A 12,744-nucleotide genomic window follows, 5' to 3' on the forward strand; every position below is an offset into this window, starting at 1 on the left:
TGTGAAGGTAAGGAAGGAGCTTGGCGTAGGTAATGAGGAGAAGCTCCTCTTGTTCAATTTTGGTGGCCAGGTATTTTTCATAGAAGTAGAAATTTTTTGATCACTTTTTAATGGAAGTTATTGCTGCCTGTTCACAGGATCTCTAAAGAAATTCTCAAACATCTTGTGGACTTAATTGTATGGCTGTCTTTGTTTACTGTCGGACTTCAGAAGTTTGACTGCTCAATGTTTGATATTGCTTGATGCTGCATTGATTTTTGCTAAGGGTTGCATCATATATCAAATAATCTATTTTGTACAGGATGCAAGCTGGTCATTAAGGGACGACTATTTACCTGCAGGATGGAAATGCATGGTGCCTTTTTCTCAATACTTGAAAAATCCTTTATAAACTACTTTTGCATCTGTTTGGATCTAAGTGGGCTACATTTTTGTTAAGGTATGTGTGGCACCACCAGGGCAAGTACTTCCCAGTAACTTCAAAACAGTCAAGAGTGATGCTTACACCCCAGACCTTATCGCTGCCAGTGACTGCATGCTTGGTAAAGTGGAAAATTTTAGAAGTTCAGAAACATAACAGTAACTTTTGTGTTGCCTTTTCAAGTAGCAGCAAGTTTGGTCTCTGAATGATTCTACTTAAGGACATGGCTTTGGTCTCTGAATGATTCTATTTCAGGACATGGCTTTACTGTTGTATTGGAACTCATACGTTACCTGAGTTTTGTTGAATGTTCCTTGGGTAGTCATCAAACATTGCTCATGGCATTTTTTTCAAGATTTCCTTATCTAGGTGCAGAATTTGTAAATTCCTATTTGTTCTTCCTACCCTGTATCTGTTGCAATGGTGGCTACTACTCTGATGGATCTCTTCCTATGTGTATAGTTGTACCATATGTCACTGCAGCACATTGAAAGATGCTTTCCAATTCATCCAACAGTATTTTCACAATGTGATTTTGTGTTGGCATGTACTTTAAGACTAACTTTTCCATGTACCATGCCAACATGCACAAAACGACTGAAGCTTATGGAACCATGATGGTCCATGCTAGGCAGGGCTACTCCACTCCCCAATAGGGTGGTGGAGAAGTAGGCTTGGGGAGCACATGCAAGAAGGTGCTGAGTATGATGAATTTCTTGTTATCCATTACTTACATGTGGAGGTTGCCCTAGCTGTAGTTTAATGGCTGTTTACAACGCTTTTGTTCCCTCTCATTTTTCATCATACTATCCATGGGAGTTGGGAGACTATACAGTGACTCCATCCCATGAAGAGGAGGAGGGATGCTTTCATGTGTTCACTTGGTGACACAAACTGGCATTACAGCCCACTACATTGGTTGTTCACTCAAACATCGTATGTATGATCTACTGAGCAGTCCCTAACAGGGTTTTACTATTTGTATTTTACTTGGGGATTTTTCCAATGTGTTTTACTAGTAGAATCTTACTTTTCTTGGAAAAGAAAAACCTTTTATTTATTTATTGCTTTTTTCTGCTGGTTCCAGTGCCTGGCAGAGGTGTCCAGCATTCTATGACTCATAGATGTCTTTTCTTCATTGCTCTTTACTGCTGGAGGGGCTACAGAAGTGTTCAGCAGGCTTTTGCTGGCAGCATCTAGTATTTGCTGGTTGGCATGGACAATGTGGAGGATTCTCAACAGATTACCTAGCTGATTGCTGTAGACAGCTGGAAGCAGAACCTGTTTGACACATTGTTGAAAGCAGTATCTGTTTGGCACGTCGATAAAGAGTGGTACTGTGCACAAGTTTCATGGCAATGCTGGTGCTGAAATGGGTTGTGCAAAGGCTGTCCCATGTGTCAGGGCTCAAACAGGACATCTGGTCATTGCCATGGGGCGATGATTGCATCTGCTTTGGGCAGGTGAATATATGGGCCTATCTTAATTAGCACACTGGTGGGGCCAGGAGTCTCGTGGAACTTTTTTTTTTTGAGCGGTGCCCTGTTCATTAATATATGGGTAGTGCTGATGGCCACGGATGGAAAAAGTGCCCCTCTGATAGTCATGTTTGGGCAGCTGATGAGAACAGGTGGATCCGTGAGATGCTGCACAAGTAAGGTTGTTTGATACAGGCACAAGTGCTGGTCATTGTTGACTCTGAAAATCACACAAGTAGGGCAATGGACCCTAGTGATATATCTCATGTAACTCATGATGATAGGCAATGGACACTGCTGAGACCTGTAGTTTTTAAGACAATGCACGCAACAATGTATCTAGATGGAGATTAGAGTAACCTCACGGCCTTTGTAACGGCCATGGAGATATTTTGCAGAGCAGCAGGTGCGTTAATTAATTGGCACAAGCCCTATAGATTTTGCATATGTGACACTAGGCAGCCGTGAGTGGCGACCGCATGAGAGTTTCACATGGCTTCCCAATGGGACTGCGGTGAAATATCTTGGATGCCATGTGGGGATTGACTTTACCTCAGAGTAGTAGTTGGTATCTCTACTCTTGAGCATCAGATAGAAGCTTCTTTATTGGAGCTTAGGGAGACTCTCGCAAGCAAGGAAAGTTACTGGTTGCCAACCATGTTCTTCTTGTGGCCATGTGGTACATCACTTCTTGTTGGGCATTCAGAGGTCATACTAGGTGAAGCACCTTATTAGGAATTTCATTTGGTCGGGAGAAGATAGGAGCCCAGCCTGAGTGAAGGTGGCTTGGGATGTCATCATAAAACCTAGATCTAGAGGAGGATTGGGGATCATAGACCTACATATGTAAAGCAAAGCCTTATTGGCTAAGCTCATTGTTAGGGATCTACTTCCAAGTGAGGAGCCCCGAGAGAAACTTTTCTTAGGGAGGCTTTAGGCTATGATACCTACACTTGGAAGACTAAGGCAGCCCGATGTTCACATAAATTTTCGAGGGATTAGGACTAGAGACTTAGGGAGTTTTGAGGTCAGATTCGCAGCTGCCATTATCAAAGCATGGAGATTTGTATGATTGGGGCTTCACCAACTACCACCGACCACAACTGAAAAGAAGAGGAGGCAGCCTCGTCTTAAATCACTACTTGAGGTTAGACTTGGGCCACACTCTGATAGAGGATATATATATCATGTGGGAGATTCTCTCTATAGGTTGCTACATTACTGGAAGATTGGTTTGCATTCTAGGGGCTCCAATAGGAGACTCAAAGAGAGAGACTACAAGGTCTTAGGGGAGCTGGAGTTATGATTGAGGCCATAATGGAGGGAATTCCACCGGATTGGTGGATTAATACATGCACTTCTCAGAATTGGATCTATCTCTTCTCTAGAGAGGACATTCTTCTAGCAGTTATTGCAGCTAGTAGAGCCAGGACATTCACTTTTAGGGTTGAGGAGGATGGCCACCTCGAGTGAGAGGACCTTGATCAAATGGTGTTCATTGGATGATCTAGACAAAGGATTAGTAGACAGAGGATTAGAGTAGTAGTACACTTCAAGAGAAAGTGGCACATTGACCCAACCTAGCCACCTATCTTGTAGATGGATGGAGATATTGAGCTTACTAAAGCAGGCCTCTATTGAGATTACAATGGGATCCAAGAGAGTGGCTACACTACTAGATCGGGGAGAAGGATATAGATGAGCAGGATCAAAGCACAACCATCAAGCCACCCCCCATTGACATAGAGAAGGAATCTCATATGAGTTCTTATATGATTTTTGGAGGAGGTTACATGATGGCTTTGTTAGCTAGTCATCACCCCGACAGGCAGGCGCCACGTGGCAGGCAGTCGGACTGCAGCAATTGGCTGCATTAGTTGTGGCTGACCTGTATTTTTCTGGCCATTATTTTCAGCTTGTTTCTAGGCTTTGTCTCTAGCAGTCTTTGTGAGTTGTGTCCCACAGATTTCAGGTTGCAGACTGTGGAGACTGCCCTCGGGGCTGATGGAAACCGAGATCTTTGAGGTGGAGACATACATAGATATTCTCTGTGCACCCGTGTATAATTCTGTATCCTTATACAGCATTCTTCATTGTTGATTTTCTGCATTTCACAGTCTCTTTCTCTCTTTGTTCACTCTTTGTCTTGGTCATTTGCTTCCGCATTGTTTCACTCTGACATGGTATTAGAGCACTGAAGGACTGACCTATAACGTCATTGACTACCTTGCTTCTCTCCGGGTGATAGTGGTCATTGATCGGCTCTGATACCAACTCACAGAGCGTGCACAGGGAAGTGGAAGAAATGAAAGAAGCATAGAGCATGAAAGCAGCGAAGACACAGCTTGTAAGTACAAAATGCTCAATGTATTTCGATGTGTTCTTCAATGAATTGCAAGGGGAGTGTTTATAGGCTTTTGAGAGGGTGCAATAATCATGGAGTATCTTGTAGTGCTGCTTGACTCATACAAAAAGGCACTTAGTGTGCACAAAATATGTTGCATTATGACAAAAGGAAGGAATCTAGCTATATTTGGTGTGACAAAAGTTCCGCATTAGTATTGTTAATACCGGGCATATGTTGAAAGGTGACATCTAGGGAATTAAAAAAAAGTGACCACCAAAAAAGATGTTTATTCCCTATTTCATTTGGAGCCTTTTTGGTTAGGTAACATGGCACATGTTATGAGATCCAAGATACATGCTCGACCTTCTTATATACTTAAAAGATATATGGTAAATATTATGCTGGCACAGAGAGAGAACATTTGAGAGAAAAGAAAGATGTAGAGAGAGAGAGATAGAGAGATTGACAACACATTAGGGATTGGAAGATGGCCTAGTCCCCCTCTTTCCCTTGTGGAGTTATATTATTGACAAGGAGCAAGCTCCTCCGTTACACATAAACCAGTTCTTACTTGTAAATCTTGGGAACAAGATCACGGTTCCTTGCACGGTATACAACCAGCTAACACTTGCACAACTTGGAAGTTGGCACCTTTTGATCCTTCTTGAGTCTCTTCTTCTCTCCTACACAATACGTGCAGGGATCTCCTCTTGGAGCTTGATTTCAACAAAGCTTCCGTAACACTTGCATATTCTCTTCCCCTCTTGGAACTTGATTTTAGTAGAGCTTCTGCAGCACTTGCACATTCTTTTCTCCTCTTGAAACTTGATTTCACCAAAGCTTCCATAGCTCTTGGAACTTGATTTCAGTAGAGCTTCTGCAGCACTTCCATCTTCTCTTCTCCTCTTGGAACTTGATTTCAGCAGAGCTTCCGCAGTACTTGCACCTTCTTTTCTCCTCTTGGAACTTGATTTTAGCAGAGCTTCCGCAACACTTGATTTCAGCAGAGCTTCCGTAGCACTTGTACCTTCTCTTCTCCTCTTGGATGCATGCAAAGTGATGCTTCCTTTACCTCCCCCACACCCAAGGAGAGCCTCCTCTTTTATAGGCTTTCAAGAGCTTCTCTTCTTGGAGAGAGACTTGAGTGCCAAGATTGGAAAGGCTGATCTTCATGTAAGATGTCGCTATTCCAGGACCTACTCTGCAGCACCAATTTTGAGATCTCTTTGTTCGTTGCTCGGATGAAAAAAACGCCTAATACAAAACTTATAGACCTCCTTGTTTCCAATAACCTTTGCGGGCTGTTTTTAGAGATCGTCTTTCTATCGCGAGGTATTTTAAAAATGGATTCACCATGTCTATTTTAAGAAAAACAGCTTTTTAAACTGTACTCTTGACTTGTGGTCCATGCAACCACCTTAAGGAGAGTTCATTAGATTGCCTTGGGCCTCAACCTTAAGATTGACTTCCACACAAAAGCTTGTGTCATTTTAGACCTTAGAAAGAGAAAATCACTTCTCTCCTCACTTTCAGAGGATCACGTTTGTCTTTCTTAGTGAGAGAATTACCTCTCTCGTCTTTCTTAATGAAAGACCTTAAAACCTTGACTTGTAAGGGAGAGGATGACCCCAAATGAATGCAATGCTCATTACACACAAGTAAACGTTCTTGGGCGTCCTCGGATGCACACATAAATATATATACACAATGCTAATGTACTTCCTCTTCTTAGAACTCAATCCATCTTTATTTATGTGTAACTTCTTGGTTCTTGTGTACTCTTACACTTGGCAGACACTTTTTTTCCCCTTCATAACTTGTACTGCCTGTACTAGATATCCCGTCACAATACTCTCATCACCCCATTAAGTGATGCACTAGGAATACTGGTCTCTAAATGGTCTCATGGCCATGCTAGATCATCATCAACACTTGAAGAGAAGCGAGTCATTAATTTATTGACATAAATTTATTAAATAGAGAATGTGTAATAAGCAATTAATTTAGTGACATTCCTCTGGCTTCTAAACAATTGATCTCAAGTGTAGAGGGGATACATAGTCCTTAAGAAGATCTGGAAAGTCTTGTAATTTTCTCTTAGTCATAAACTGAGCGTCCAATGGGGGATAATTCTTAAACTTAACCAGATACTTCCGTAATACCTTACTTGACCTTAGAGTATTGTCCTGATGGTGTAAAATTCTTTTAGGCACAAGGAACTCTTCTGTTTCTTCTATGTCAGGTAAATCTTCCTTGATTGGTTTCATTGGAGGTTCTCCAATATAGGGACGTAACAAACTTATATGGAAAGCATTATGAATGTTGCAATGACTCGGTAGATCCAAACAAAAAGTCACATCGTTTATTTTATTTGTGATCTAGAAAGGGCCGTAATAGCAATTAGAAAGCTTAACCACTTTATCCTTTTGACCTTTGTGCTTCTTCAAGTGAGCCTTCTCAAACTTAAGAAGAACATAGTGTCCCAACTTGAGATTTAACTAACGACGATGCTTATCAGCTTCGCGTTTATGCTTCTTGTGTCCTTTGGATAGCAGCTTTTACTTGAGTGAAAGCTATATCAATGTCTCTAACAAACTCATATGTTGCAAAGATCTTATCCTTCATAAGAAGAATGGGTGGTAAATGAGGCTTGCCATAGATAATCTCAAAGGGTGCCTTACCAGTACTAGAGTGCACCGTGTTATTGTATGTAAACTCTACTAAAGGCAAATACTTTTTCCATTCTCTTTGATTATCAGAGATATAGAATTTCAAAAGGTCCAGAACAGTAGAATTGGCATTTTCACTCTGCCCATCCGTTTGAGGATGATAAGAGGATGAAAACTTTAACCGAGTCCCGAGGTTCTCGAAGAGAGTTTGCCAAAAGAGGTTGGTCATGCAGGGATCTCGATCACTTATAATGGACTTGGGTATGCCATGATGCTTGAAATATGAGCAATGAATAAGCCATATGATCGGCTTTGATTGTCTTTCGCACAAGTATAAAGTGAGCTTGCTTACTGAATCTATCAATGATAGTCCAGATTGCATCGTTGCCTACTTGTGTGCGAGGAAGCTCCATGATAAAGTCCTTGGCTATATTTTCCCAAGGCTCATTGGGAATAGGTAATGGCTTCATTAGACCAGGTGGTTTATGCATGTTATACTTTACTTTTTAGCATATCTTGCACTCGCGGATATATCTTTCAATGTCAGCTCTAAGAGTGGGCCAAAAAAATATCTTTCCAATGCTTGAGTAGTGGGTAGAATACCCCTATGTCCAGCATATGGAGATGCATGTGCTTCATCCATTACCTTGTGTCGCAATGGTAATGCCATATAAATTGCTTGATGATGATACAAATAACTATCTCGAATCGAGTAAGGTGTAATCGACCGAAGCTGATCCCATATGGTTGAGAAGTCGGAATCAGTTGCATACATTTTGGATAAATCCATGGACTCGTTATGGCAAATAGTTGTGATTGCATTCACTCGAGGTCGCCGTGATAGAGCATCTGCTACCACATTCTTAGTTCCAGATGTGTGAAGGATTTGAAAATGAAACATAGATAAGAAATTTGCCCAGCGCATTTGTTTCTCTGAGAGCTTCTTCTGAGTGAGGAAGTATCTTAGACTTTGGTGATTGTTTTAATAATAAAATCTGCACAAAGTAAATAGTGTTTCCATACTTGAAGAGCATGTACCACCGCCATAAGCTCTTTCTCATATACTGGAGCATGTAGCTCATGGTCCTTGAGGAGTCGGCTCTGAAATGCTACTGAATGAGGGTCTTGGTTAAGCACAGCTCCAATGCAATCCCCAGAAGCATCATAGTGAACTTCAAAAGGTTTTTGAAGATCTGGAACTATGAGAACTGATTCTTGAGTCACAAGAAACTTAATTCTTTTAAAGGCTTGTAGTTGCCTTGATCCCTAACGAAAAGGCACTCGCTTCTTCGTAAGGTCATGTAGAGGAGATGCAACATACGCAAAACCTCATATGAACCTCTTGTAGTTTGAATATAGGTCCAAGAAACTTCTAACTTCATGTACAGAAGTAGGTGTAGGCCATTCAACAGTGGCTCGAATCTTGTGAGGATCCATTCTCACCAGATTGTGAGAAAGAATATGGCCTAAGTAATGAATTTCCGAAAGGAGAATTCGCTCTTCTTAGCATTGATTTGTAGTCTATGCTTGCGAAGCTCTTGAAAAACAATAGATAGATGTTTTCTATGCTCTTCTTTAGACCACCGTAAAAATATTAGAATGCTATCAAAGAAGGCACCTGTGAACTTTAAGTGAGGTCTGAAAATTCTCTCCATCATTTGATTGAATGTGGCGGGTGCATTACTCACACCAAATGGCATGACTAAGAACTCGTATAGTCCAAACGTTGTATGAAAAGCTGTCTTATGAACATCTTCAGGTGCTATTCGTATCCGGTGATATCCGCTCTTGAGATCAATGCGACTAAAGATACTAGCCCCTTGCAACTTATCCAAGATATCATTTATCCTTGGGATAGGAAAACGATTCTTGATTGTGATCTTGTTCAAAGATCTGTAGTCTATGCACATATGGAACGAACCATCTTTCTTTTGAACAAGTAAGACTGGAGAGCAGTATGGAGAAGAGCTAGGTTAAACTAACCCTTTTTCCAACAGTTTATCTACTTGTTTTAGGATCTCCTCTTGCTGACTTGCACTTACTCGGTAAGGCGGTTGGTTAGGTGGTGAATTGTGTGGAATAAGATCAATTGTGTGATCTTTCGAGCGCTTAGGAGGTAACTCTCTTGGGAGTGAATCATTAAAACAATCTTCATATTGTTTGACAAAATCATGTTTGGTTTGATCAATTAAAGAGAGGGGTTCTTTTAAAGTCTGAGACTTAGAAGCATTAGTTGGTATTGTGTGTTCATTAGAGGCATCAAGTACCCTTGCCCTTGAATCATTAGCTTCTTTTGACTCTCTCACAAAGATCATGTACGTAGAAATAGCTTTCTTCATTTCTTTAGAAATGCTAACATGACTAACCATTGGCACATGCCAATGTTAGATGCCCGCAGTGTTAGACGCCCGTCAGTATTAGATGCGGGGGATTTCTGCGAAGTCCCCTTATGGCATTCGTCCTCAAGCACGAGAGAGTCTTTTTTTTCTTTCCTCCCGGCCACGTCTAGGAAGTGCTGGCTAGACTTCTCTCCAATCGTGTCTCCCCTACCAGCCGTCTCCTTAAGGTGAGTTATAGTATTTTAGAACTCATTGACTTCCTAGGCTCCCCTTGAACCCATTCGGGTGCCCAAGGCCCCCGGACGGTCTTCTCTCGCACTTGTTTTCCAAAGTATTACACCATAAATGTAACATTTCTTTCCCCTTAAGAATCGGTTTCGTCCTTGAAAACGATACTTGGAAGGTCCAACTGTAAATTGGGAAACCTTTTCTTTAAAGTACTTACTCGCTCCTATGTTGAGCTTTCTTCCGAACAATCTTTCCATTTGACTAGATATTCTTGATAAATAGTACTCCTTGTTCGTCTGTTACGAACATTTAAAATTATTTCTGGTTCATGTGGATTAGATTGGTCATCTAATAGCTCGTCAATATTATCATTTAAGATTAGATTATCCATATCACCCAGCTTCTTTTTTAGCTTGCTTACATGGAAAACTGGATGTGTTTTACTACCAGCAGGTAGTTGGAGCTTGTAAGCCTGTTCTCCCACCCTTTTAAGTATTGTGAAAGGACCACAATACTTGGGTGAAAGCTTTGGATATCATCCCATTTTCATGGTTTTAGTTTGTTCAGGCACTTTAAGATAGAACAATTCCCCTTCTTCAAAGGAGATGTCTTTTCGATGAGGGTTTGCATAAACTCTAGCTCGATTTTGAGCTTTCTTAATATTTTCTTGAGCAAATTTTAACATATTATTCATGTCCTCCAAAAAGTCCTTGGCTGCCTGAACCTTTCCTTATGCAGTCCTACTGCATGAGGAGCTCTGGGCTGAAAGCCATACATTAGCATAAATGGACTATATCCAGTGGAAGAGTTCTTGGCACTATTATATGCAAACTCTGCTATCGGTAAATACTCTTTCCAATTAGTTTACCTTTTACTTACATATGCTCTGAGCATATCTTCAAGGATTTGGTTAACTCTTTCAGTTTGCCCATCAGTTTGCGAGTGCTCCGCCGTACTCATTCTAAGTTCAGTATCCAACTTCCTAAATACAGCACGCCAAAATTGACTATTAAATTTTCTATCTTGATCAGAAACTATATTTATCGGAAGGCCATACAATCAGTATATGTTCTCTATGAACAATCTAGCCAATTTTGGTGTTTTAACATCAGTTGAAGTTGGAATAAACCAAGCCATTTTGGTTAACCTATCCACAATCACCCACACAGAGTCATGCCCCCTTTGTGTTTTGGGTAATGCGACAATAAAGTCCATCGAGATACTCTCCCATTTTCCCGAAGGCATCTCTAATGGGTGGAGAAGTCCTCCCATTTTCAATCTTTCAGCTTTATTAACCTGGCATTTATTACATTTGACCACATAGTCAAGGACGTCCTTATTCATTCTAGGCCAATAGAACTGCCTTTTAATAAGACTATAAGTCTTATTTAACTCCTGGATGTCCCGCACCAAGGGCATCATGACACTCAAAGAGTATCTGGCGCCTTATTTCTTCATCTTTCGGGACACATACCCTACCCTTGTAGAGTAAATAACCATTATCAATGGTAAAATTCTTCCACTTGAATCCCATTTGAGCAACCCCTGATGCTCCATTTCCTTGTTGAACATCCTCAAACATTCCTTCCTCAGTGGAGACCCTTCCATTTGGATCCCCATTTTCTATTGCTTCCCATATGTTGGAATATGCCGGATCAACTTGGCATTTCTCTTTTAAGGATTCAAGTAAATCGGAAGTGAACTGAGTAAAACTCAATTCATTTATGATGGGCATTCTGCTAAGTGCATCATATTGCACTTTTCCTTTCTATACCTTATTTCGTAGTCGAACTCTTGGAGGAGTTCGGCCCATCTGGCTTTACGCCCTTGTAGATCCGGTTGGTCATTAAGACACTTAATGCTTTCATGATTCGATAAGATCAAAAGTTTGGCACTGTACAGATAGTGCCTCCATTTCTTCATTGCATGTACTATTGCATACAACTCCCTCTCATAAACAGAATAATTCCGTTTTGCATGGTATAATTTCTTGCTTTCAAAAGCAACTGGTCGACCTTCTTGTAATAAGACCGCGTCTACTGCCCTATCACTGGCATCAGCTTCAACCACAAATGGTTTATTGGGATCCAGAATTAATAGTTTTGGAGTTGTAGCAATAGCTACCTTAAGTTTTTGAAAACTTTCATTTTGGTCTGTTCCCCAATTAAAGCTCTTCCCTTTCCCTTTAAGTTGTTCCGTCATTGGAACAACTATCTTGGTATAATCTCAAATAAATCTACGATAAAATCCAGATAAACCTAGGAAGATCTGCAGATCTTCCAGGTTCCTTGGAGATGGCCATTCAATAATTGCCCTTACTTTTTCTCGTTCCATCTTGATTTCCTCTTTCAAGATAATATGCCCCAAATATTTGACCTCTTGTGCGAAGAATTCACATTTAGTTTTCTTCGCATAAAGGGAATGTGTTCTTAACAATTGGAATACTAATCGTAAGTATTCCAAATGTTCTTCTCTTGATTTACTAAAGATCAAGATATCATCCAAGAAGACTACTACAAAGTGTCCTAGATAGGGCCGTAACAGACTATTCATCAGCTTCATAAAAGTAGCTGGTGCATTAATGAGGCTAAAGGGCATCACCAAAAAATCATAATGCCCATATCTAGTACGAAATGTTGTTTTAGGAACATCCTGTGACTTAATTCTTACTTGGTGATAGCCTGATCTTAAGTCAATCTTTGTGAAGAATTTTGCCCCTTGTAATTGATCAAAAAGATCTTCTATTCTGGGCATAGGAAATTTATTCTTCACTGTTATTTTATTAAGTGCTCTATAATCAACACAAAGTCGCATAGAACCATCTTTTTTCTTTACCAATAAAATTGGCGAAGCCCAAGGTGAATTACTGGGTTGTATAAACCCTTTATTAAGGTAATCCTTAATTTGTCTTTTGACTTCTTAGTATTGTGTTTCACTTAACTTATAAGGTGGTTTAGAAATAGGGTGTGTATCCCTATCTATGTCAATTGGGTGATTTACATCACCCCTATCTGGTGAAAGGCCACTAGGTAAATAAGAAGGAAACACATCTTTAAATTCATCTAACAAACCACTTAATTCATTACTTACATTCAACTCATAAACATAAGAAAATTGTTGCTTTATATTACAAAAAGTAAAAGTGTTCTGTACAAGAAGGGACCATAACATATATACCTTACAAGCTTCCTTCCTTATCAGCTTTTGAACTTCAATGAAACACATCAAAGGGTTATCAGATACTTCATGTTCACCTTGAATC

At 40.4% G+C, this 12,744-nt stretch overlaps 1 protein-coding gene across 2 annotated transcripts in view; it reads left to right on the plus strand.

Moving 5' to 3' along the window:
• The window catches only part of LOC148038843 (L-arabinokinase-like), a 171,084-nt gene that overhangs the window by 46,035 nt on the left and 112,305 nt on the right, over positions 1-12,744 (plus strand). For both annotated transcript variants that reach the window (XR_015690331.1, XM_087674735.1), the window contains exons 9-11: positions 8-70; positions 302-355; positions 440-542. Coding sequence is in view for 1 of the 2 variants with exons in the window: in XM_087674735.1 (XP_087530861.1) it covers positions 8-70; positions 302-355; positions 440-542 (220 nt within the window). In the remaining variant the exon portion in view is untranslated. The remainder of the gene's footprint in view (positions 1-7; positions 71-301; positions 356-439; positions 543-12,744) is intronic.

The sequence above is a fragment of the Lygodium microphyllum genome, chromosome 3, assembly GCF_053477565.2.
Source record: "Lygodium microphyllum isolate KBCC chromosome 3, Lygodium_microphyllum_v1.1.10, whole genome shotgun sequence".
In the NCBI taxonomy this organism is placed as follows: domain Eukaryota; kingdom Viridiplantae; phylum Streptophyta; class Polypodiopsida; order Schizaeales; family Lygodiaceae; genus Lygodium; species Lygodium microphyllum.